The 24,378-nt window shown below is 40.3% G+C and overlaps 1 protein-coding gene across 12 annotated transcripts in view; it reads left to right on the top strand.

Moving 5' to 3' along the window:
• ERC1 (ELKS/RAB6-interacting/CAST family member 1) overlaps nt 1-24,378 on the top strand; it is a 538,100-nt gene that overhangs the window by 161,796 nt on the left and 351,926 nt on the right. For all 12 annotated transcript variants that reach the window (XM_048828774.2, XM_048828736.2, XM_048828743.2 and 9 more), the window contains one exon: nt 5,919-6,086. In XM_048828774.2, the coding sequence (XP_048684731.1) occupies nt 5,919-6,086 (168 nt within the window). The remainder of the gene's footprint in view (nt 1-5,918; nt 6,087-24,378) is intronic.

Genomic DNA, 24,378 nt, shown 5'->3' with positions numbered 1-24,378 from the left:
CTGTGGCTCTGCTCCCAGCCTTGCCCCCAGCCTTTTCTCCGGGCTGGGAATAGGGCCAGTGGTCGAGGCTGAGGGCTGATGTGGGGCTGGGAGCGGAGTCATGCTGAGGTTGGGGACTGGGCCAGGGATGTGGCTGAGGGTGGGACCAGAGTAGAACTGGGGGTAAGGAGGGTCTGGGTGGCCCTCCTTGCCCCAGTGGGGGTTGGCCTGTGCCCCTCTACACCCCTCTACACCCCTCTAGAGGGGTATGCCCCACACTTGGGGGACCTCTGCACTCGTATTTAATTAAAGACATGACTGTCTGTTAATATGCAAATAGGCAGGTTAACCTTACGTTAAGGTAATACTGCATAAGGTGCAGAAATCAGGCTAGGGGTGGCAGAACCCAGGTGGTAGCTTTCACAGCCATTTCTGTGTGTGCAGAAGAAGCCTTGCACTGACTTCGTTGAAGTTGGCATCACCTGGCTGCCACAGACCTCAATTCTTGGCAGTCTGGGTGGATGCCATCCATAAACTGAGCTGGTGTGAATAAACAAGTGGATCATTTTGCCAAGAACAGTGGTAGGGTGATGACTGTGTGTCCTGCCAGCCTTTGAGGATTTTTCCTGAAAGTGTTTTCTGTGGTTCTCTAAGCAGGGACCTCACACAAAATAAACCAAGGAGTTCAATTTACTCCAAACCATAAGCCAATATAGAGTTCAAAGGGGTCAATCAGTCAGAAGATGGAAGGTCTTCTGAGGCGGAACCTTCACTTACACAAATCCACTGAAGTGAAGTACTAAGTGGGGTGTCTCATTTGATATATACCAACCATTTGAGGGGGCATGTGGCATTGCTTGTGAATGAAGGCTGTTAACCTGAGGATTAGAAGATTCTGAAACACAACGTATTTGATCTGTTTATGCAGGCTGAACACGAGGAGCTAGTAAAAATAGCAAAAACTGTGGCTTGTGAGATTCAGAAACAATCTTCAGCCACTTGGAAAAATAACTACTTTATAAAAAGAAAAGTAGTACTTGTGGCACCCTAGAGACTAACAAATTCATTTGAGCATAATCTTTTGTGAGCTACAGCTTACTGGGGGGGGTTGAGGGACTCAGTTTGTGGGGACCCTGGGACTTCCTGAGGGTTTGGGAGGTAGCTCACGAAAGCTTATGCTCAAATAAATTTGTTAGTCTCTCAGTTGCCACAAGTACTCTTTTTCTTTTTGCGGATACAGACTAACATGGCTGCTACTCTGAAACCTACTTTATCTATGGTATTTGTATGGTACGCATCACACTGGTATTCATTCACAATATATTTTGTGTCCCTAATAGTCTTACTTAATGGATAAGAAATTAGGAATGTGGTTTTAATGATGTGGAAGTGAGCAGGACGACTCAGGAAGTAGACAGCCAGGGCTGCAGTGCTGACTCAAAGACCTGGGTTGCTTTTTCCCAACAGGGGAGGGCTCACTGTTCCATATAGTAGAGATCAGACAAAACAGTGAAGGGTTTTCTTTGAGAGTTATACTATAGATGCTGTGGCTTTGACGAGTGTTTCCAGTTAGGAGAAAGAAATTAAGGAAATTGGACTGAGATACACAAAGCCTAAAGCATCTAACTTTCTGTTTGTTTAATTTCTTTCCCCATTTGGAGTTTGTCCACGTTTTCTTTTTACTTCACGTCTCTGTCAGCCTGAGCTGTGCAGAAGGGGCAAGGGATTCAATAAGCACCTTACTTACTCACCGTGACTGATGCCCTGTAATGGATTCAGCTAATGGGAACCAAATCTGATACTGTCAAATAGGATTAGCAGCCAAGCTGGCTGGTTTGAACTCTGCCTGAATGCCAAGCGGATAAGGGTCAGTGGGTTTCTTTTGGTATCTTGAGCAGCCTGTGTTGTCGGATTTCATATTCCACAATGGTCTTTGAGAGTGTTCTTTTGCTCTATGGTGGCCTTTTTCTACAGATTGAATTTATATTCAAAAGTCTAATTCCTTCTCCTGCCCCCCCCCTTTTTTTGTTTGCCTTGTGTGCTCTGTCTAGTTTAATAGGTGGAGAAGAGAAATAGAGGAAAAAACAGAGTCTTGTCAGTTTACAGTTCTTTGTGGATGCCATGGAAGTTCCATAACTTATTTTCCTTTGGGTGACACCATGGGAGGTGAAAGTGTGCTTATATGGCCAAATGATGGCCCACAAAGTTCTGGAATGTGGTCCTTTTTCCCCTTCACCTTCAGCATAAAGATATGTCCTGCAGAAAGACCCTCTTGTATTAAGGTGCTACATGCTGCCCATCTTTGACACTTCAGCTGCTGTTTAAACCAGAAACACTTTTGGAAATCTTCAGATAACCATAAGATTGTTTCCCCTCTTTTCACATATTGACGTGCACTAGTGAGAGATCCATGCTTATATTATCTCCAGGCTCAACTAATACAGTGTAGTGTAACTACAGATGATTGAACATGCAGCAGCCCATTTAGTACTGTTATTTACCATTTGTATCTCTGTATTTTGGGAATATTTCAAATGGGGGAAACTTTTCTTAAAATTGTGAGACCCTCCACTACCCAGAAGAAAACAACAATAATGGCATCTACACAGTAGAAAATTCTGAAATATTAATGTAAGATTATGATGTCAGATGAATGTCTGGTAAATGTAAAAGGGATATGTCTAAAAGATGTGGTAGAAGAGAAATGTATATATTACTTATTACACAATCAACCTGTGGATTTACTGAGGAGAGTCATGTACCGGAAATTGTGTCAAATCTCATATTTTAGGGCAGAATCATCCCCTTGTACAGTATTGCATTGCACAGTGGTGTATCTCATTGGAGGCTTAAAATTGTTGCTGCTGTTCTGAAGTATTGGGTAATGGCCACCATCAGTGACCAGTGAAAAACAAATGTCCTGATCTACAATGGAAAATCCTGTCTTCTGCCGTTCATATTTTTTTTAAACTTTTTGGTTTTGTAAGAACTGGGTTTTTAAATTTATTTTTAGGCAAGCAGAAGATATTCTGGTATATTCAAATTTTCTAGAACTTCAAAAATTTTAATTTTCAGTCATTTATTTTTCCTTACCTTGAACAAAATATTGCTTAAGCTACGGTTTTATGACCTTCAGAGGTACAGATCAGGTATTTTCAGTGAATATTTCAGGATATACATATAAAAGCCAATAACCAATGCCATGTGGGGTTAAAATCTGTGGGTTATGTTTTGATGTTTAAATATTAAGGCTGTCGATTTAATCACAGTTAACTCATGCGATTAACTCAAAAAAATTGATCGTGATTAATTTTTTTAATCGCGATTCATCACACTTTTTAACAATAGAATACCAATTGAAATTTATTAAATTTTTTTGATGTTTTTCTGCATTTTCAAATATATTGATTTCTATTACTACACAGAATACAAAGTGTACACTGCGCACTTTGTATTATTATTTTTATTACAAATATTTGCACATTAAAAATGATAAAAGAATAGTATTTTTCAGTTCACCTAATACAAGTACTGTAGTGCAATCTCTTTATCATGGCAATGTAACTTACAAATGTAGATTTTTTTTTTTTGTTATGTAACTGCACTCAAAAACAAAACAATGTAAAACTTTAGAGCCTACAAACCTACTCAGTCCTACTTCTTGTTCAGCCAATCACTAAGACAAACAAGTTTGTTCACATTTATGGGAGATAATGCTGCCTTGCTTCTTATTTACAATATCACCTGAAAGTAAGAACAGGCATTTGCATGGCACTTTTGTAACTGGCGTTGCAAGGTGTTTACATGCTAGATATGTTAAGCATTCATATGCCCCTTCATGCTTCCGCCACCGTTCCAGAGGACATGCTTCCATGCTGATGATGCTCGTTAAAAAAATAATGCGTTAATTAAATTTGTGGCTGTTCTCCTTGGGGGAGAACTGTATGTCTCCTGTTCTGTTTTACCCGCATTCTGCCATATATTTCATGTTATAGCAGTCTCGGATGATGACCCAGCACATGTTCGTTTTAAGAACATTTTCACTGCAGATTTGACAAAACACAAAGAAGATACTAATGAGAGATTTCTAAAGATAGCTACAGCATTTGACCCAAGGTTTAAGAATCTGAAGTGCCATCCAAAATTTGAGAGGGGTGAGGTGTGGAGCATGCTTTCAGAAGTCTTAAAAGAGCAACACCCTGATGCGGAAACTACAGAATCCGAACCACCAAAAAAAGAAAGTCAACTTTCTGCTGGTGGCATCTGACTCAGATGATCAAAATGAACCTGCATGGGTCCACTCTGTTTTGGATTGTTTTTGAGCAGAACCCATCATCAGCATGGATGCACGTCCTCTGGAAGGGTGGCTGAAGCATGAAGGGACATATGAATCTTTAGTGCATCTGGGATGCAACTATCTTGCAATGCCATGCAAATGCCTGTTCTCACTTTCAGGTGACGCTGTAAACAAGAAGCAGGCAGCATTATCTCCTGCAAATTGTAATTGTCAGGGTTCCTTCCCCACTCTGAACCCGGGGGTACAGATGTGGGGACCTGCATGCAAGACCCCCTAAGCTTATTTTTACCAGCTTAGGTTAAAAACTTTCCCAAGGCACAAATTCTACCTTGTCCTTCAACAGTATGCTGCTACCACCAAGTGATTTAGACAAAGAATCAGGGAAAGGACCACTTGGAGTTCCTGTTCCTCCAAATTATCCCCCCAAGCTCTTACACCTCCTTTCCTGGGGAGGCTTGAGACTAATATCCTAACCAGTTGGTTACAAAGTGAACACAGACCCAAATCCCTGGATCTTTGGACACTGGGAAAAAAAATCATTCAGTTCTTAAAAGAAGAATTTTATTTTTAAAAAAAGAAAAGGTAAAAATCCCCTCTGTAAAATCAGGTTGGAAGATAACTTTACAGGGTAACAAAAGATGCACAAAACACAGAGGAACCTCCTCGAGCCTTAGTTTCAAAGTTACAACAAAACAGGGATAAACCTCCCTCTAACAAAGGGAAAATTCACAAGTTGAAAACAAAAAGTAATCTAACGCACCTTGCCTTATTTACTTACTCTTTTTGTAATATCAGAGACTTGTACAGGATGGTTTATAGGAGAAGACTTTTTTTCACCTGATGCGTCTCTGCTTTCCCCAGAGAACACACCAACAAAGCCCTCCCCCTCCCCTGCCCCACAAAAGATTTGAAAGTATCTTCTTTCCCCATTGGTCCTTTTGGTCAGGTGCCAACCAGGTTATTTGAGGTTCTTAACCCCTTACAGGTAAGGAGGAATTCTAGGCTACCTTAGCTGTATGGTTATGACAGTAACCAAACTTGCTTGGCTGAAGTAGGACTGAGTGGACTTGTCGGCTCCAAAGTTTTACAATGTTTTATTTTTGAATGCAGTTATTTTTTGTACATAATTCTACATTTGTAAGTTCAACTTTTCATGATAGAGATTGTACTACAGTACTTGTAATAGGTGAATTGAAAAATAATTTTTTACAGTGCAAATGTTTGTAATCGTAAATAAATATAAAGTGAGCACTGTACACTTTGTATTCTATTGTAATTGAAATCAATATATTTGAAAATGTAGAAAACATCCAAAAATATTCAAATAAATGGTATCCTATTATTGTTTAACAATGCAGTTAATTATGATTAATGGCCATTAATTTTTTAATCGCTTGACGGCCCTATTAAATATTGATGTTTATATAGGCATCAGGTCTCCAAGTATTCTTAGTTTGATAAATCGTTCTTGAATAGTAACCATCTTTGCTGAGGCTGTTGGATTTCACAGTCTTAATGAAGTTTCCAGAATCTGTCTGGGGTTTGCCACCACTCATTTTATTGTGGAAGTTGTGTATTCCTTGTCTAATAACTCTTTCCTTTCCTATCTAACCCAGTCTTGCTTCTACATGTGTAAACTCAGGTGGATGCACTACGATTACGTCTGGAGGAAAAAGAGACAATGCTGAATAAGAAGACAAAGCAGATCCAGGAGATAGCAGAGGAGAAAGGGACTCAAGCAGGAGAGATACATGACCTCAAGGACATGCTGGATGTGAAAGAACGCAAGGTCAACGTTCTTCAGAAGAAGGTAAGTTTGCAGATGTACAAGGTTCTGTGTCCTCTGATATAGCCTCATTCCTGGTATAAAATATCCAAGGCTGCCAAAACGTCCCTTTGTTCCTTTATTTACGTTTTTGAGGTTAGTGGGTGAATTTGTTGATGTTATGGGAAGATTGTTCATGATAAACTTGTGAGCTTAGTCAAAGTTTTGAAGGGAAATTAAAAAACAGCCCAAAAGCAAAACAGAGCAAACACCAGTGTTAACCTTTCAGTGATCCTATATGTTGCTTGTGCTTCTACCTTACTGTTTGTAATGACTGAAGTATTTGTGTGGTGGACATGTCATCCTGAAAACTCATCCTTCCCCACCCATTGCCTTAATTGGGGTGGTGGGGGGGAGACTTTAGTAGTTCAAGAAAATGATTATGTGCCAGCTCAGCCAGTTTCTCTCACCTGGCCAACAGATTTTTATTTGCTTAAGCTATGAACTTTGAGGGCTCAAGACAATATTGAGTTCAGTTAGAGCTAACCTTGTACAAAAGGGGAAATTCATGTGGAGATTAAGCAATTTGACCAAGGTCACATACTAAATCAGTACTATTTATTAATAGAATCCAGGAATCCTAACTCCCAGTCCCCTGTTCTAACATTTAGGCCACATATCTTTTACTATGGACTTGGCTTTTTACTGAAAACTTATTACTTTTTGGGGATGTACACAAGTCTGATTTCAGTGAAGTTATACCAGGAGTGGCTTTGAACCATGTGTTTAAATGAGCCGTAGTGCATCATACTCAATACTGGTTGAGCTCCCTGTCATACTTTTTGACCAAGAAGCTTGGATATATAATAATTATTTAAAATGTTGCTAGACCATATATAGAGGTTGTGATAAATGAAGGGGAGGGGGGACAGCTCCCTTTTATGGACAGCCAGCCAGCCAGTTAGCTATAAAATTCCTCTTAGTTGCTGTTCTCTACTTGCTTTACCTGTAAAGGGTTAAAAAGTCCACAGGTAAAAGGAAGAGATAAGCACCTGACCAAAAGAGCCAATGGGGGGGCTAGAACTTTTTAAAATTAGGAAAAAACTTGCCCTTTGTCTGTCTGTCTGGTGTTCTCCAGGAGAACAGAGACAGGGCTGGAACTATGCTGTAAAAAGCTTTGGGCCAGGTATGAAAATCATCAGATCATACCTAGAAACTACTAATTTAAAAGCCCAGATATGTAAGTAGGTCATGAAATGTCTAGGAAGACGTGATTAGGTTTATCTCTTTTATTTCTTTATGGCTTGTGGACTCCACTGTGCTAACCCCAGGTGCTTTTGTTTTGCTTGTAACCTTTAAGCTGGACCTCAAGAAGCTATCATGATGCTTAATCCTTGTAATTGTTTTTTTAAAACCTAGGAAAAAGCCTAAGTTCCAGGGGTATTTTCTTTCTTTTTGTTTTTAATAAAATTTACCTTTTTTAAGAACAGGGTTGGATTTTTGTGTCCCTAAGAGGTTTATGCATATGTTTAATTAGCTGGTGGCAACAGCTGATTTCCATTATTTTCTTTCTCAGCTCTTCCCCAGAGCGTGGGTGAAAGCTTGAGGGTATCCCACAGCATGGAATTCCCAAGTGCGCCTTCCTGGGTTTTCAAGGAGTTTTTGCACTTGGGTGGTGGCAGCATCTACCCATCCAAGCTGTAACCTTGGGAGTTTAAATCAAGCCTGAAGTGGCCAGTATTAATTTTTAAAATCCCTGCGGACCCCCACCTTCGGGACTCAAAGTGCCAGAGTGGGGAATCCGCCTTGACAGAGGTTTATGAGGATGGCTTCAATCTTTAAGCTAATGGACTTGGCCCTCTAACGTGAATATCTTTATTTCCTGTACTATTTATTACATGTGGCAGATTTTTTAGCATTTCTTCTGAAGTGAAATTCATTTTCTGTCTTCATTTATACAAGTCAGAATTCTGCTGTTCGCAAGGATTGTCTGTCATATCTTTTAATGAAAGTTTGAATTGTCAGTTACAGAAAATGTGTACAGACTTTAGTCTGTTTTGTTTCTATCTGCGGTCTATTCATTTTTCTTTGCTGGCTTGATCTAGCCCCGCTACCCCCACCCCCTCACTAGCATTTACGACTGGCAATCCTGACGGAGTAGGCTTTAATCTGTATCTTCTAGTTGGATACACTATGAATATCAAAGGCCTTATGGCTCTACTCTAGTTTTAAACATCTCCTGATACAATGGCTGTTGCCAGTAAAACTGTTAATATTTCATGTTGTCTTGGCTGGTGTGATGCTGGAATCTTGTTTGAGATCTACCCATGTTATCTCGATATGGAACACAATAAGATCCTCTGAAAGGAAACTGGCAGAAGAACAAGTTTTCCCATTGTGCAGTGTTTCTAGATTTGCTTCTGTGGATATTAGGTGTGTCATCAGCAGCATCTGTCCGCTTCTGGTGGCAGTGAAGTGGAATTGGTGACATGTTGGATGAACTTGGTTGAACTAGGTGTTGTACAAGCATTTATTGTTTGTTCAACTTTTATTAAATGCTTCTCCCTCCCACCGGACATTTTCATTATAGAGAACTTCTTAGCTTGCACAGAAAAAATGATGACTAGGCAATATTTAAATTTGGAAATAATACCTGGAAACTAAGGGTCTTAAAGTTGAAAGAATCTGATTATTATTATAAGTAGTAGCAGTAGCAATACTGTAGCACAGAGGAAACCTGGTTATGGACCAGGATCCTATTGGGCTAGGCACTGTTTATCTAAATAATCCTTTAGGCAAAGTGATATGCTGTCTGTTAAAATTAAGAAATATCATCTCTAGCGGTAAAGTTGTCATAGCCAAGATGTTTTGGGGTAAATTATGCTGTTAGAGAATGATACTGTCAAGTATCTGTGGCCCAAAATTTGATCTGTTTTAAAACTGTTGGACAAAATCCTATGATTCTAAATAATTATTCTAGGTATTTGATCATCTGTTCAGATAACTAAAGAAATAGTTTTTTGGGGGATTCACAAAAATCTTTACTATGCTCTACCTACTCTCTTTGCAACAAAAGCTATCTAAAGCACTCCTTCTGAAGTTGTTGGATTCCTGCCTGGACTGGTTGGCATAGATAAATGTGTAGTGCGTTTTGTGCACTGCTAAGATCACTGCTGAGGCTGGTATATAAAAGAGGTAAACAAGGAACTATGCCTTCCAGTCATTCAAAAGATGGAAGAAAGAGGGATAGTGATGTTTACTAGCTGGCTAATGATAAAATCAAAAAGAGAAGATTAATTTTAATTCACCACTTTTAAGAGGGCTATTAATAATGCAGAATTTAAATAAGTATGAAAGTCCATTGGCATCACCACTTAAGTTGATATGCAACAAAACGTAATGTCTTGAATCTTTTCAGGCAAATCTCGTCTAGCTCACATTTCAGGTACTAGAATCACTCCACTTTGGAGTTCTTACAATTACAATGTTTTTGAGACAGCACCTTTATTTAATGCAATGTAAGGAGATATTATAAAATGTACTGAATATGGAGCCTGGAAAAGTGATGCACAGCTCTCTCTCCCTCTGTTTCACTGGCAGAAAATTAGTTTAACAGAACAGTCAATACCTTTGGAGGAGCCTTGTGTTTTCTTTTTCAATGAAAATAAATCTAGCAGAAAAGCTTATGCATTATGTTGGTTAGGGTCCACAGAAGGAGAGAATGATGTGGAGAGGACGAGCTGAGTATCACTAGCATTCACTCATTATCATCCTCCTTGCTACTTCAGCCTTGGAAGGTAGATGGGATCAGGAAGGAACAGAAAATTTTCAATACCAATAATTGAAGCAGTTTGAAAGAACCACCTCTGAGGCTACAGACACATGGCTATTACTGTGAGACTGTAAAGTATAATAACATGACAAACCTGTGCTTTTGTACATGTATCATTGAGCTGGTGACATTTCTAGTCAACATCATTATCTTGTTCATTATTATGATCTCTGAGAGTGCATAGATGGCATAGATGCCAGATGGCAGCAGGAGAGTGTTAGAAGGGAGCCTTATTCCCTGAGAGGGAAGAAAGTTTGCTATAAATTAATTAAAGCACCTGAAGCCAGTTAAAGCACCTGAAGCCAGTCACATGATAAACCGACCCCCCCCCCCCCCGCTTCAATCAGACAAGAGGAGGAGTTGAAGCAGAGTGGATTGGTGTTGAAGCAGAGCGGATTGGTGTTGGAGCAGAGAGCAGTTTGGAGGGAAGCAGAGGAGAGTTTGGAGAAGTGCTGCGGTGGGCTAAGAAGACCAAGACTCTAGGTAAAGGGACACCTGGTTTATGCAGAAGGAGGGCAGGAAGCCCCACAAGCTGAAGGGCAGGAGAGGGAAGTAGCCCAGGGGAAGGAACCGCTAGTTCTAGTGGTTTACCGCTATCCTAGGGGCCCTGAGCTGCGACACACATCTGTAGGGCCACGACATGGTCATCTATCCATACGTTCATGTCCCACTGTGTCTGAGGCAATGCTAGTTTTGGGGGGGCAGTGTTAGCTTATCCATGAACTTCGAGCACTCCTCCAAGGTACTGCTTGTGAGTCACTTAGCATAGATTCCAAATGAGCAAGCCTTCAAAGAAGAAAAAACGGTTACCTATCTTTCATAACTATTCTAGATGTGTTGCTCATGTCCAGTCCATGACCCATCCTCCTACTCTTCTGTTGGAGTTGATGGCAAGTAGGAACTGAGAGGGTGTGGGGCTGGCGATGCCCCTTATAAATGTGGGGCATCCAGGGGGTGCTAGGGCTGGTCCTACAGATACTGAACTTAAGGGGAAAAATCTCTGGCAACTGTGCACATGGGCACGCACACACCCTAGCATGGAATGGACACGAGCAACACATCTCAAAGAACTACAGTTTTGAAAGGTAGGTAACCATTTTTTTGCCTTCTTCATCAATGTCTCGTCCACCGCAGGCTGAGCCTCTGCCCGTACCAGAGGAGGAAGATGAGCAGGAGAACATTCCACCGCCACTCCACTTTTACTCTTCCTTCCTGATGAGGCTATCATGCCTACATCTCGTACTGCAGCTGATGACTAAACACTTTCAGGAGTTATTTTGTAGGATTGCAGGCCCTTTTCAGGTCCCTTTAGAGGGGGTGAAGGACTAACAACGTAAGCAGCTCAACATCCTGCATACGTTGTCCTCTTCTAAAATAGCCCCCTCTATCAACAAGGCCCTACTTGATCCTGCAAAAATACTCTGGCAGACCCCCGTGTCCATTCCACCAACTTACAAGCAGGTGGAAAAAAATATTATGTTCCTGCAAAGGACTTGGAATTTCTTTTTACTCACCCTACCCCAAATTCCTTAGTTGTCAATGCTGTGCAGGAAAAAGGACATCAATATCAATCTCATCAATACCCACCATGATAGAGACTGGAAACAACTTGAGCTTTCAGATGCAAAGTTTATTAGTCCGCGACTCTTCAGTTCTGCATTTCCAACTACAGCTAATGGCTAAATATAATTGTCAGCTACTCAAAAATACAAAAACTCTGCCACGACCTACCTGACGAAAGCCTATACATCTCTGGAAGCCTTTTGGGACTCTGGACATGGCTGCTCGTTCCATCACAACTGCCGTTGTTATAAGGCGGGCTTCATGGCTCCACCTCTCGGGCCTTCCTAAAAAGGTACAAACTACAGTAGAGGATCTACCCTTGGAAGGTCCCAAATTATTCGCGGAGCACACGGATAACTCCCTAGCTACTCTACGCTCTCTTGGCATTTACACACCAGTGTCGAAAAGACGACCAGGAAGTATCTTCCCCTGCGATCCCAACCACTGCAGTACACCCCACAGTGGCCCTATGATACTGAGAGCTGATGACAAAAGCCGCCTGCCATATGCAGACAGTGCTTCTCAAGGGGCCTCCAGCCCCTTCAATGCACCTCAAGCCAAGCAACAATTTTGAAGGTGTGGTCGAGGCCTGGAGAAGCCTCCCCATGCTCCAGTCATACCAACCATCTTTGACATCCCACCAGTTTGGCAAACGTTTAGCCCCCTTCCTTCTGTCATGGAGGCTAATACCTGAGACAGGTGGGTCCTCAAGATCATCAGGGAAGGATACTCCATCCCTTTCCTGTCCATTCTACCCCACCACCCTCCCTTCCTGTCCCTCTTCAGGGACCCTTCTCACGAACCCATTCTGCAACTGTGAGCCACAGAACTGGTCCCTTCCCAACACAGAGGACAGGGTTTCTACTCCCTTTATTTTCTGATCCAGAAGAAATCAGGCAGGTGGTGGCTGATCCTGGACCTTTGAAACCTCAACAAGTTCATCAAACTGCAACCCTTCAAAATGGTTACCTTCTCCACCATTATCCCAGCACTGGAACAGGCGGATTGGTTCTCGGCCCTCAACCTCCAAGATGTTGATTTCCTTATTACTATACCCCCTGACCACAGATGTTTTCTCCGGTTCACCATGGGCACTGATCGCTATAGTACAACGCACTGCCTTTTGGACTGTCAGTGGCCCCTTGTGTGTTCTTGAAGGTCCTGTGGTAGTCGTTGCCTATCCCTGCAAACTTTTTCTACTTAGACAACTGTCTTCTCAAAGTCCTGTCTGAAACTGATGCTCTTCACACCTTCCAGGTGACAATGAACCTCTTCATGGAGCTAGGCCTTTGTGTGAACTTGGAGAAATCTACTTTAACGCCAGTGCAACACCAGGAGTTCATCAGGGCACAGTTAGATGCCATATAAGCCAAAGCCTTCCTTCTATCACAGATTTTGGGCTATTGTCGACCTTGTATCCAAGGTACAAGCCTGCCCCCAGATCTCCATCAGAACATATCTCCCAGCTACTCGGCCACATGGCAGCAGCCACGTTCATGGTAAAGCACACGACTACACATACGATGCCTTCAAGTGTAGCAGCATACAGTATACGTCCCTCGCAGGCATAGCCTGCACAAATGCATATCCAAGCCAATGAGAGTAAAGGACTCACTACTCTGATTGAGACAGCCGAACATCATCTGTATCGGCATTCCTTTCCTGAAACTGTCACCTACCATGATTCTAACCACCGATGCCTGCTTCATCAGTTGTGGAGCGCACCTTCACGCTCAAATGGTGCAAGGAAGATGGTCCTTAACTGAATCTACCTTACATATCAACCTTCTAGAGCTATGTGTGGTCTGCAGTGCCTGCCGACACTTTTCTCCCACTGATCGCACACTGATCGCATCAGGGTCATGACGGCCAATGTGACCTGCATGTTTTACACAAACAGGCAAGGTGGAGTGAGGTCCCACTTGTTATGCTCGGAGACACTGAAATTATGGAACTGTACAAATACAACACTTATATCCTGTTTGTTATCATGGGGAGGGACTGTCATTTAGTAATTGTCAGAGTGTCTGTGACTTGGATCTGAGTTCTGCTCTCACTCAGCTTTGCCACTACTCCTTATGTTAACTTGAAAAAGTTACTCTAACAACCTGTAATACACATTTAGTGTACTTACCTATCTCCCAGGATGTGTTGAGGCCTAAAGTTGGAAAAGTGCCTTGCGGTTCTCATGTGAAAAGTGCTACAGAAGTAATAAGTTGTATATATTCACGTATTTTTGTTCTGTAGGGGAAACGACGATTTATGGCTGTTTTAGTAGTAGTAGTGCGAGGAACACCAGGAGATGGGAGTCCTGGTGCCACAGGTGAAGAACATGGAGCGCACCATCATCACTCGGAGAGCCAGAACCAAGCTGGAGAGGACCCTGAAGATGCCATCTGCTGCCAATTCGTGGAAAACCTGAAACAGAAGTCAGACCAGGGCAAGGCCTTTGAGGTAACATGCAAGTGGGCCACCAACAACCACTTCCTCCCTGGGGGCAGTTTCACCTGATTTGCCGGCTGGAGGTTCATGCACTGGGCCCGGCTCAACTGCTTCCCACTGAACGGAGCCGTCCACCATGGGAATCGGGACAAGCGATGCAGGAAGTGTGGCTATGCCAACTAGACACTACCCCACGTCTTGTGTAGCTGCAACCCCCATTCAAGAGCCTGGCAGCTGTGGCACAATGCCATCCAAGATTGACTGACTGGTCAGAGCCATCCCACCACCTGTGGGGAAGATAGCCGTGAACGCTGCCATCTCTGGAACCAGCAGCCAACTGCGACCAGACGTTGTCATCACCAACGAGGACCAGAAGATGATCATCATGGTGAACATCACTGTGCCCTTCGAAAACAGGACCCCGGCTTTCCACGATGCCTGATCTTGAAAGCTGGTGAAATACACCCCTCTGGCCGACATCCTGAGGGCTAGGGGCTACAAGGTCCAAACTCACGCTGCTAGTCGGAGCCCTGGGCGCATGGGACCCCGGTAATGAGCGAGTGCTGAAAGAATGTGAAGTCGGTCAATGCTACACTCAGCTGATGTGGCAACTCATGGTGTCGGATGCCATCAGGTGATCGAGGGACATCTACATAGAACACGTCACCGGACATCGGCAATATCAGGAGGAATGAGCTGGAGTGCCGATGAGAAGCGCGGTCAGGAAAGTAACTCAGATACTTTCCTGATGGATTGTTTTTTTTCTCTAAATGGACAACCTATCCTAAATTCTCAATTATTGAGGGACAGTCTTCACTCATTGATATATTTTGCTTTTCGCCACCAACTCTCTATAACTTTTTTCATGAGTAATGTAATCCGAATGCATGGATGCTAAATATCTAATCTGTATTCTTAAATTCGTTCACCTACGTTTGTGTTGTTGCTGATTATGCTCTGTGTATTTTATTACTTTAAAAGCAAACTTTGTAATTGTGGATAATCTAAGCACTGTACCTAGATGGACAGACACTCATTTCTCAACCTATGTATTATATAATTCTTTTAACATTAGCTTTGGAAAAAAATTATTTTCCCCTCTTATTTTCTAGGTACTCAGTTTCTAACTATTTACTTTGCAACTGATTTTCAGTAGACACTGCAGTGATGATTTGGGTGCTACAGTGCTTAGTGTAAAATGGAAAATAAATTTCTCAAACTACAGAAATAATGTAACGTATATATGTTCCCAAATTCGTTCCAAGCAGAGGCTACTAGTGAAGTAGGTTGTAGAGTTTTCTTTCCGTTTCCTGACACTGTGCTCTGAAGTGACCCCACAGTTTTAGTGATAGCTGATAGTTAACATAGAATGTGTATTCTAGAGTTCAGTATTTACAGTGTACCTATCTGTGTATCTCCTCCCTTCCCCCTTGTATTTTTTTATGTCTAGCGCATGAAACAGGACAATAGCAGCTGGCTGTGTATGCCTTACAATGGGATTAGTAAAGTTCCCCTCCTCCCTCAGGCTCTCCCCTGTGGTTTAATACAGTTTTATGTTGCAGTACTTTTCTTATCTTTGTAATAAATCATTGACTTAGAAAATGTAATTGAGTGTTTGAATCTGAGCCTCATTTAGAATCTATGTTAAAATTGTACTGGTTCCTGCTTGACTGATTCTAAATGAAAATGTAGATGAAAGTTTAATTTTTTATTAGCGTTCCCTTTGTATTCAGGCCCAAATCCTCTGTGCTTTCATTTTCTGCCTTCTTGATATCCTTCATCTATCCCGTACCTGGGCTCTTTTTTTTGCTTGCCTAACTCCTCTTTTATCTTTAGTACTCCTTTGGAAAACTTTCCTGCCCTTGGCCTCTTCTTAGCGCTGTCTGTGCCATAATGAGTTCGTATTGGAAAACTCGGGTGGTGGGGTGAAGTGCCATGCTCTGTGCATATCTGAGTTGAATTATTTTAGCATTTACTTATTTGTAGGGCAGTATTCATCCTCTGAATGGTGAGTGACATTAAAGGCAATGTAGGAAAAGAGCACTGCCATTCCTGTGTACACAGGACCAAAGTTGATGTGGAATCTAGGATATTTCCCTGGCAATAACAAACATTGGAACTCTATTCTTTGTTTCAGAGTAGCAGCCGTGTTAGTCTGTATTCGCAAAAAGAAAAGGAGTACTTGTGGCACCTTAGAGACTAACAAATTTATTTGAGCAAAAGCTTTCTCTTATGAAAGTGATGAAGTGAGCTGTAGCTCACAAAAGCTTATACTCAAATTTGTTAGTCTCTAAGGTGCCACAAGTACTCATTTTCTATTCTTTGCGTTTCTCCAAGTGAACAAGCTCAATTCACAGGTTAGTGTTTCTTTTCACTTCACACTTTTAAAAATGAAATAGCATAAATTTTATAATGCTCGTCCTTGATCATCATCTGAGCACCCTAGTCTCACCCTGCTTCATGCAGAATGATGAACAAAAGGGCTGAGCTTCCTTTTCCAGTTCCAGAGTTCACTCTTCCCTGTTAATATGGCTTCCACAAAATAGGGGTAATATCCACCATGTGGTGATTCTGACTTTACCTAGCTTCTCAAACTGGGAAAGGCCAAGAAAAAGACAAATAATATGTCAAAGACAAATAATAATGTGGCAAAGCTCTGCATCCTGGGATTTCTGTGTTTCTTTGCATCACACATGAACCCTCCTCACCAGTATAGTGTTTGCAGAGGCACTAGTGAGGTACAGTCATACATTTATCAAGGACCTGAGGGTCAGATAGACTGAGCTAATGTGAAATCAGATTGTCTTAAGGAATTTTATCCATTCTGTCTCCTATACGTGTCATATTTGCAAATGCCCCTATCCCATCCAGATTTAAAATAAAAACACAGAGGAAAAAATAGCCTCATTACTACATTGTACAAATTGAAAATCTGCTAGACACTTTACACAGGTACTGACTGAGCAGGAAAGGAGAGTGTCCTGTGTTATTGATTCTCTAAAATAACATTTAACTAACACCAAACTCTCATGAAATGGCAGTGCACGTGCATTTTTAACAGTACACACGCTTGTTTATTCACCAGATCACCTCCTTTCAGGATATATTGATCTTGGTAGAAATATTGTTCCTAGTTATTTTGTGGTGCTGCAGTGGTGTAATGTGGTTTTTCTACATTAAGCTAAGACAAAACAAGTCCATACACACACATTAGGATTCCAGAGTTTGACTCAGATATGGGTGCATGTCCCAAGTGAAACTACTTTCTAGCTCCATCATGCCATTTCCTACTGGCTGTAATGGGTGCCAGGAACATAACATTCAAAGACACAGTCACAATTAGCACTCACTAGCATCAGTAGGCAGCACTAATGGAGAACTAATCTAGTGCTATTCAGTGTGACTAGATTTGGATTTCAAGCCAAATGGATATTAATGAAAATTATAGTTTTAAGTATTATAATTTGTACTAGCATATAAAATAAATTATTGCAATGGTCTCAATGCTGATTCTCAGTATCTGGCAATTTAATTCCCACAAAGTGGGACAAACCTGAACTTATAAGTAGGGTTGTTGATTAATCACAGTTAACTCACACGATTAACTTAAAAAAAATTAATCACGATTTATCACACTGATAAACAGTAGAATGAATACCAATTGAAATTTATTAAATATTTTGGATGCTTTTCTACATTTTCAAATATTAGAATACAAAGTGTACACTGCTCACTTTATATTATGATTTTTATTAAAATATTTGCTCTGTAAAATGATAAAGCGTTTTTCAGTTCACTTCATGCAAGTATTATAATGCAATATCTTTATCATGAAAGTGCAATTTACAAATGTAGATTTTTTTGTTATATAATTGCACTCAAAAAAGCAAAACAATGTAAAACTTCAGAGCCTACAAGCCCACTCAGTCCTACTTCTTGTTCAGCCAATCGCTAAGACATACAAGTTTGTTTACATTTACAGGACATAATGCTGCCTGCTTCTTATTTACGTCACCTGAAAGGGAGAACAGACATCTACATGGCACTTTTGTAGCTGTCATTGCAAGAAATTTACGTGCCAGTTGTGCTAAACATTCGTATGACCCTTCATGCTTCATCCACCATTCCAGAGGACATGCTTCCATGCCTATGATGCTTGTTTAAAAAAATGCGTTAATTACATTTGTGATGGCACTCCTTGGGGGAGAATTGTATGTCTCCTACTCTGTTTTACCCATATTCTCCATATACCCAGTTCATGTTATAGCAGTCTCGGATGATGACCCAGCACATGTTGTTTGTTTTAAGAACAGTTTCACTTCAGATTTAACAAAAGGCAAAGAACGTACCAGTGTGAGATTTCTCAAGATAGCTTTAGCACTCGATCCAAGATTTAAGCATCTGAACTGCCTTCCAAAATCTGAGAGGGACGAGGTGTGGAGCATGCTTTCAAAAGTCTTAAAAGAGGAACACTCGGATGTGGAAACTATAGAACCCAAACCACCAAAAAAGAAAATCAACCTTCTGCTGGTGGCATCTGACTTAGATGATGAAAATGAATATGCGTCACTCCACACTGCTTTTGATCGTCATCGGCATGGACGCATGTCCTCTGGAATGGTGGATGAAGCATGAAGGGTCATACGAATGTTTAGCACAACTGTCACGTAAATTCCTTGCAATGACAGCTACAAAAGTGCCATGTAGATGCCTGTTCTCCCTTTCAGGTGACGTAAATAAGAAGCAGGCAGCATTATGTCCTGTAAATGTAAACAAACTTGTTTGTCTGAGTGATTGGCTGAACAAGAAGTAGGACTGAGTGGACATGCAGGCTGTAAAATTTTACATTGTTTTATTTTTGAGTGCAGTTATTTTTTTGTACATAATTCTACATTTATAAGTTCAACTTCCATGATAAAGAGATTGCACTGCATTATTTGTATTAGGTGAATTGAAAAATACTGTTTGTTTTTTAGTGTGCAAATATTTGTAATAAAAATAATAATATAAACTGAGCGCTGTACATTTTGTATTCTGTGTGGTAATTGAAATCAGTATATATGAAAATGTAGGAAATATCCAAAAATATTTAAATAAATGGTATTCTATTATTCCTTAACAGTGCGATTAATCACAGTTAATTTTTTTAATCGCTTGACAGCCCTACTGATAAGGTTAGTAATATACTAAAAACAAGAAAACAAAAAGGAGAAATCTGGGTACAATTTTCCAATCAAGAAGAATGCAGAGAGATGAGTTTAGATATTTAAAGCTGCAACATATTATTTTAATTTATTTGAGAGAATAGGCCTTAGCTCAGAAATTTGGGACAACTATATTTTCTTGTCAGACAACCGAATTTGAAGTCTTAGCTGCCTCTGGACAAATTAGAAAAACACCCTCCCCGCCCTCCAGCCCCCAGTCTAGTAAATGTTCTCATGGTACAAAAAAAAGAAGTTTAAAGATTAAAAAATCTGAAACAGAGAATATTTTTGTTCACGCATTGCACAATCAACCTGAGAAGTTCACTGCCAAAAATTATTGGTGAGGCAGAGAACTTAGTAAGATTCAGCATTCGATACCATAGTTTAAACATTCAAATTCAAATCATCATGTTTCAGGACATAAGCCATCCATTAACTTCCTGTGGTTTGAAAGAAGCACCCCACCTCTTCCCCTAATGTTTTACCTTCCTCTAAAGCTTCTGGTGTGCTTCTGGAAGCTTCTTGACCACTGTCAGAGATGGACACTGCACTAGATTTAGATAGATCATTGACCTGACCTGGTGTGGCAGTTCTCAAGTCTTATGATTGAACCTTGTCTGACTATTTTTTTTTTAATCTAATTTCTTTCTTTCTAGGTATTTAACTCATTCCCAGTTTGCATGTATTTTAAGCAAATGCTATGAAAGTCGCTGATGAAGTACTGTGGCAATACTCAAGGACATCTAGATTGGTGCCCCCCAAAATCCTGAACTTGTCAGATCAGAATGCAATTCCCAGTTTTGAAATCTCACTTCTTTTGTTAGTGGTGGTTTGGAGTACTCGAAAGGCTATTTAGATCCTTCTGAGGAAGAAATGCTTCTCAGTATCCCAAAACTGACGCCTCTGACTGATGGGACCTTGAAGAAGACACTAGTCATTTCTTTTGGTGGGATAGAAGGATTGTGGCTGTGCTGATAAAACACTGAGAATTTGGTTTTAAAATCCAAGAATGAGATCCTCTTGGGACAGAAATGCAGTGCTTTAAATTCTAATTTCACTTTGAAGTGGGAGATACCATAATTGCAATCCAGTTGTTTCAGTGCTTGTGTTGGGTCTTAGTGGGTCTGTTTGACTCCTCATTACACATTTATTAGAAGTGATAAGTATGCAGAGGAAAGTAGGGTATGAAGTAAACAAAGAGGAAAAAAAGTTCTTTAAAGAGGGATTTGTAAACTTAAATGAACTGTTCTTAAATTTGACATGAATTTGCTTGAAAAGTATCCTAACCTGTGAAAAGATGTAGAGTGGAGAATGACTTTTTGGATCCATGCCAGCTGTCTGTTAGCTGCAGCACCAAAGGCACGAAGTAATTAACCATCTGAAGAGGTCATTAAATCAAGCTTTGATGTAGCAGCTTCTCTTCTTTCTCCTTCTTTCTCTCTTCTCAAGTTGTGAGGGTCAGTCTTATAGAACAGATACCAAGGTGAGGTTAGCTTCAAGAACCAGACATGTATTGTATACTTACCTATATCATCTGCCAGTAATTGCTAGCCTTCTTGTTTATGCTCCTTTTCTTTGTTCTGTGAACTTTTTTAATACAATAACAGCTACATACATGTCTGAGTATAGGCTTTTCTGTAGAGAGTTCAGTCAGAAATTCTTGGCCAGTGAATGACCTGTAAGCTGTGTAGCTAAAATGCCTTACTTGTAAACTGAAATATTTTAGAACTTCATGCTAGTTTCATGGCAGTTTCTGTATATGTGGGATCGTAAGAGTGAAAAGGACACATTCATACCCCTGAAAATGCAAGAACAGATCCTCTTTCTGGTGCTATCAATATTCTTTGGAAACTAATTTTGATCTTAGAACAAAGGGCCAAGCAGCAGCAGCTGGGTATGCATTGTATGTGGTGTATTGTTGCATTGTGAAGCTTCCCCATATCAAACCCCTTTCCCCCTCTAACATCACCCTGGACCTTTTCTGTTTTCAAAAAGAAGTATATGCCAAACTTGTTAGAAGCTTTACTAGCATCCTGCTATGTTGGGTTTGTCAATGTCAAGGTAGTTCCAAAGTGCTCTGGAGATATCCAGTATTCCCTACGTAATACCTCAAAGGTGGTGGAATTTCAGGATGTTAGCAATGTCTTGAGAGACAGTGTTCTCTTCTAACCTGGAGAGGCAGTCTTGAGTAATGATTTTAATAAGACGCAGGTGCTTACTAGAATAGTAGTCAATTGTTTTTAAATATAGTACTTTGGCTGTCTTAAGTGCCTTTATATGATGCTCCTCTGGTTGGGCTTTTCTTGTAGGTTTATTTACTTTCTTTTGGACTTTCTGTTTTAAAACAAAATTCAAACGCATCTTTGGTAATGAACACCTTTAAAAATAAAGTGGGTGTGGTGGTAGAAGGAGAAGAGCTTGCTTCCGAGGGGAAAAAATAGGCAAAATTAAAATACAGTATCCCTGCCCAAATAGAATAAATGAGATGAATTGAACAAGCTTATCATTTTGTTTATGACCTACACTGAAGAATTGACCACTGCTATCTAGAGCAGATGACCCGGCCTGAGGGATTTGGAATGAGGGAAAGGAAAGATCAGGTATCTTCCATTCTAGTGCCTCAAATCCCAGATTGCTTTGCAAATTTAACTGGTGTATACAGGGATTATTTTTGTCTATCATGGAAGTGCAGTTATCCCTATGGTATAATTTGGCGGCTCTTTAATGGCACTCAGCACCAGCAGTTGGTATACAAAGTAAAGAAGCTTATTGAGCTTATTAAATCCAACTGAATCTTGCTATATAATCTAAACACTGTTTACCAAATTGGGGGTGGGGGAGGGGGAATTGCATAAGACCACCCAAATTTGAAAAAGTATTAAAAATCATGCTGCTTCAACAAGAGGATGTAAATTCCAGGGCCTGACAGTATGTGTTTTTCTCCTTATGGAAGGTACTTATCCCACTTTCTCTCTATGAAGTTACTTATACCACTGTAATCCTCCTGTACTCTGAGATGCATAGGGTGTCCTCCATTTCTGCCATTTATTTTGGTCTTGTGCTGGTTTGTTCAGGCATCAGATTGTCATGTTGATGGATCTGGTTTCTTTCTTTTTTGTTCTACATAATATTTCTCTACCTTGCCCCTCTTTTCAGGTGGTATTCATATTATCACTTGCTGTGGAAGTCATGATGGTGGCCTCTTTAAAGCATGTTGTAAATAGGTTCGTTGTTGTCTCCTTACCATATTTGATGCTTTAAATTGGTTTGTTCTACTTATAATTTCTGATGTTGCAAGAAATTCTTTCCAGTGATTCTGGATATCTTCCACAGATGTTTACTTTAGAATGAGTTGATCTTCTTAGCAATTTCTGTTGTAGATTTCCATGACTCTGCTCCATAAAGGAGGACAGATATGATTCTGGTGTTTGGCTCTGACACAAAAATATGAATTTTTAATCATGCTCCTTTTCCAAATCCTTTCAAGTTTATGGATATTGCTGCTTTTGATATCTGTTGCCTGATGTCTAGCATGGTGGCACCATCATTGCACATCTCACTCCCTAAATAGGTAAAAATGACATAACGCTCAAAGGTTACCTTGGGGCAGAGTTAGCCATATATTTTGTCTTCCCCTTGTTGATGAACAAACCAACTTGTTTTCCTCTTCTGCAAAAAAAACGGAGTTTTTCTTCCATTAAGGGATGTGTTGAACTAAGGACAAACATTGTCAGCAAAAGGAAGGTCATCCAATTGTGCTTTATCATTTGCCTTAAAATTCCTCAGTGCAATGTACAGAGATAAAATCAGCTCCCTTCTCATACTTACTTTACTCACCCTGTTTATACACCCAAGGATCTCATTAGCCCTTTTTGCTTCAGCATCCCACTGGGAGCGCTTGTTGAGTTTCCTGTCCATTATGACCTCTAAATCCTTTTCATAGTCACTGTTCTCCAGTATACAGTCCTCTATTCTGTAGATATAACTTCCATTCCTTGCTCCAAGATGCATAACTTTGCATTTGGCTGTATTAAAATGCATCTTGTTTGAATGGGCCCAGGTTTCCATGTGCTCCAAGTCGCTCTGTATGATTGACTGCCACTTTCCTCATCATTATTTTCCACTCCACCAATATGTATAATCTATAAATTTTATCACCAGTGATTTTATATTTATTTCCAGATCATGGATGAAAATATTGAATAGCATCAGGCCTAAAAGCAATCCCTATGGAACCTTGCTAGAAACACCCCCATTGACAGCTACTTCTTGAGATCTGCCCGTTACGTTATTAATACACTTCTTGTGTGCTTTATTGATATTTTATAGTGCTGATTTTTAAATCAGAAAGTCATGTGGTATTAAGTCAAACATCATACCAAAGTCTAAATATATTACATCTACGCAGATATCTTTATCAACCAAACTTGTGATCTCGTTTTTTTAAAAATTAAATCTGGTTTCTTTTAACAAGACTGATTTTCCATAAAACCATGTTGACTGTCATAAATTATATTTATATCCTTCAATTCTTTGATTGAATCCCTTATTACCTTTTCCGTTTTTATGCCTGTACTTGATGTCAGTTAGCCAGATGATCCCACTTGTCCTTTTTGAATATTGGCACTTTAGCACTCCTCCAGTCTTCTTGAATGTCCTGGGTATTCCATGATTTATTAAAAATTAACATCAGTGAGCCAGCGATTCCTCAACCAACTCTTTTAGGACTCTTGGGTGCAAGTTGTCCAGGCCTGCTGATTCAAAAATGTTTAGCCCTAGTAGATGATGATGATTAATATCCTGCTGAGTAATTAATGGATTGTGAAGTAGTTCTTCATCCTCATGTTTCAGTGCAGTGTTTCAGCAACTGTTCTTCTACATGAGAGTCCTGGAAGTAGCTTCTGTTTTGATCTTAATATTCATAAAGCAGTCAGAGTGATAGCTACGAAGTGACATAAGATACTCTCTGCCCACTTTACCTTCATACATTTAACATATTGTTTCTCCATTGCACTAGCCTCTGCCAGCCTAGGAGAGAAGGAATGAGTTAATCTTAAGTATTTGTTTTCAACTAAAAGATGCAATCTGTCAGTGAAACCCTAATTCTTTTTAATTATGGAGTGGCGATAGGTATTCCAGACCATAAATAAGACAGACCTTTTTTTGTTGTTGTTGTTGTTACATGCTCACCGCTTTCGGTATAAAAGCCCCAATAAAAGTTAGTGCAGCTTCAAATATGACATGTGTGGCCTGTGGGCAGTATACTGTTTTTTTATCACCGTATACTATTTTTTGT

This window comes from Caretta caretta, chromosome 1 (genome assembly GCF_965140235.1).
Source record: "Caretta caretta isolate rCarCar2 chromosome 1, rCarCar1.hap1, whole genome shotgun sequence".
In the NCBI taxonomy this organism is placed as follows: domain Eukaryota; kingdom Metazoa; phylum Chordata; order Testudines; family Cheloniidae; genus Caretta; species Caretta caretta.
Note: the sequence above shows the minus strand (reverse complement) of the source record. Positions and strands in the feature narration are given on the sequence as shown.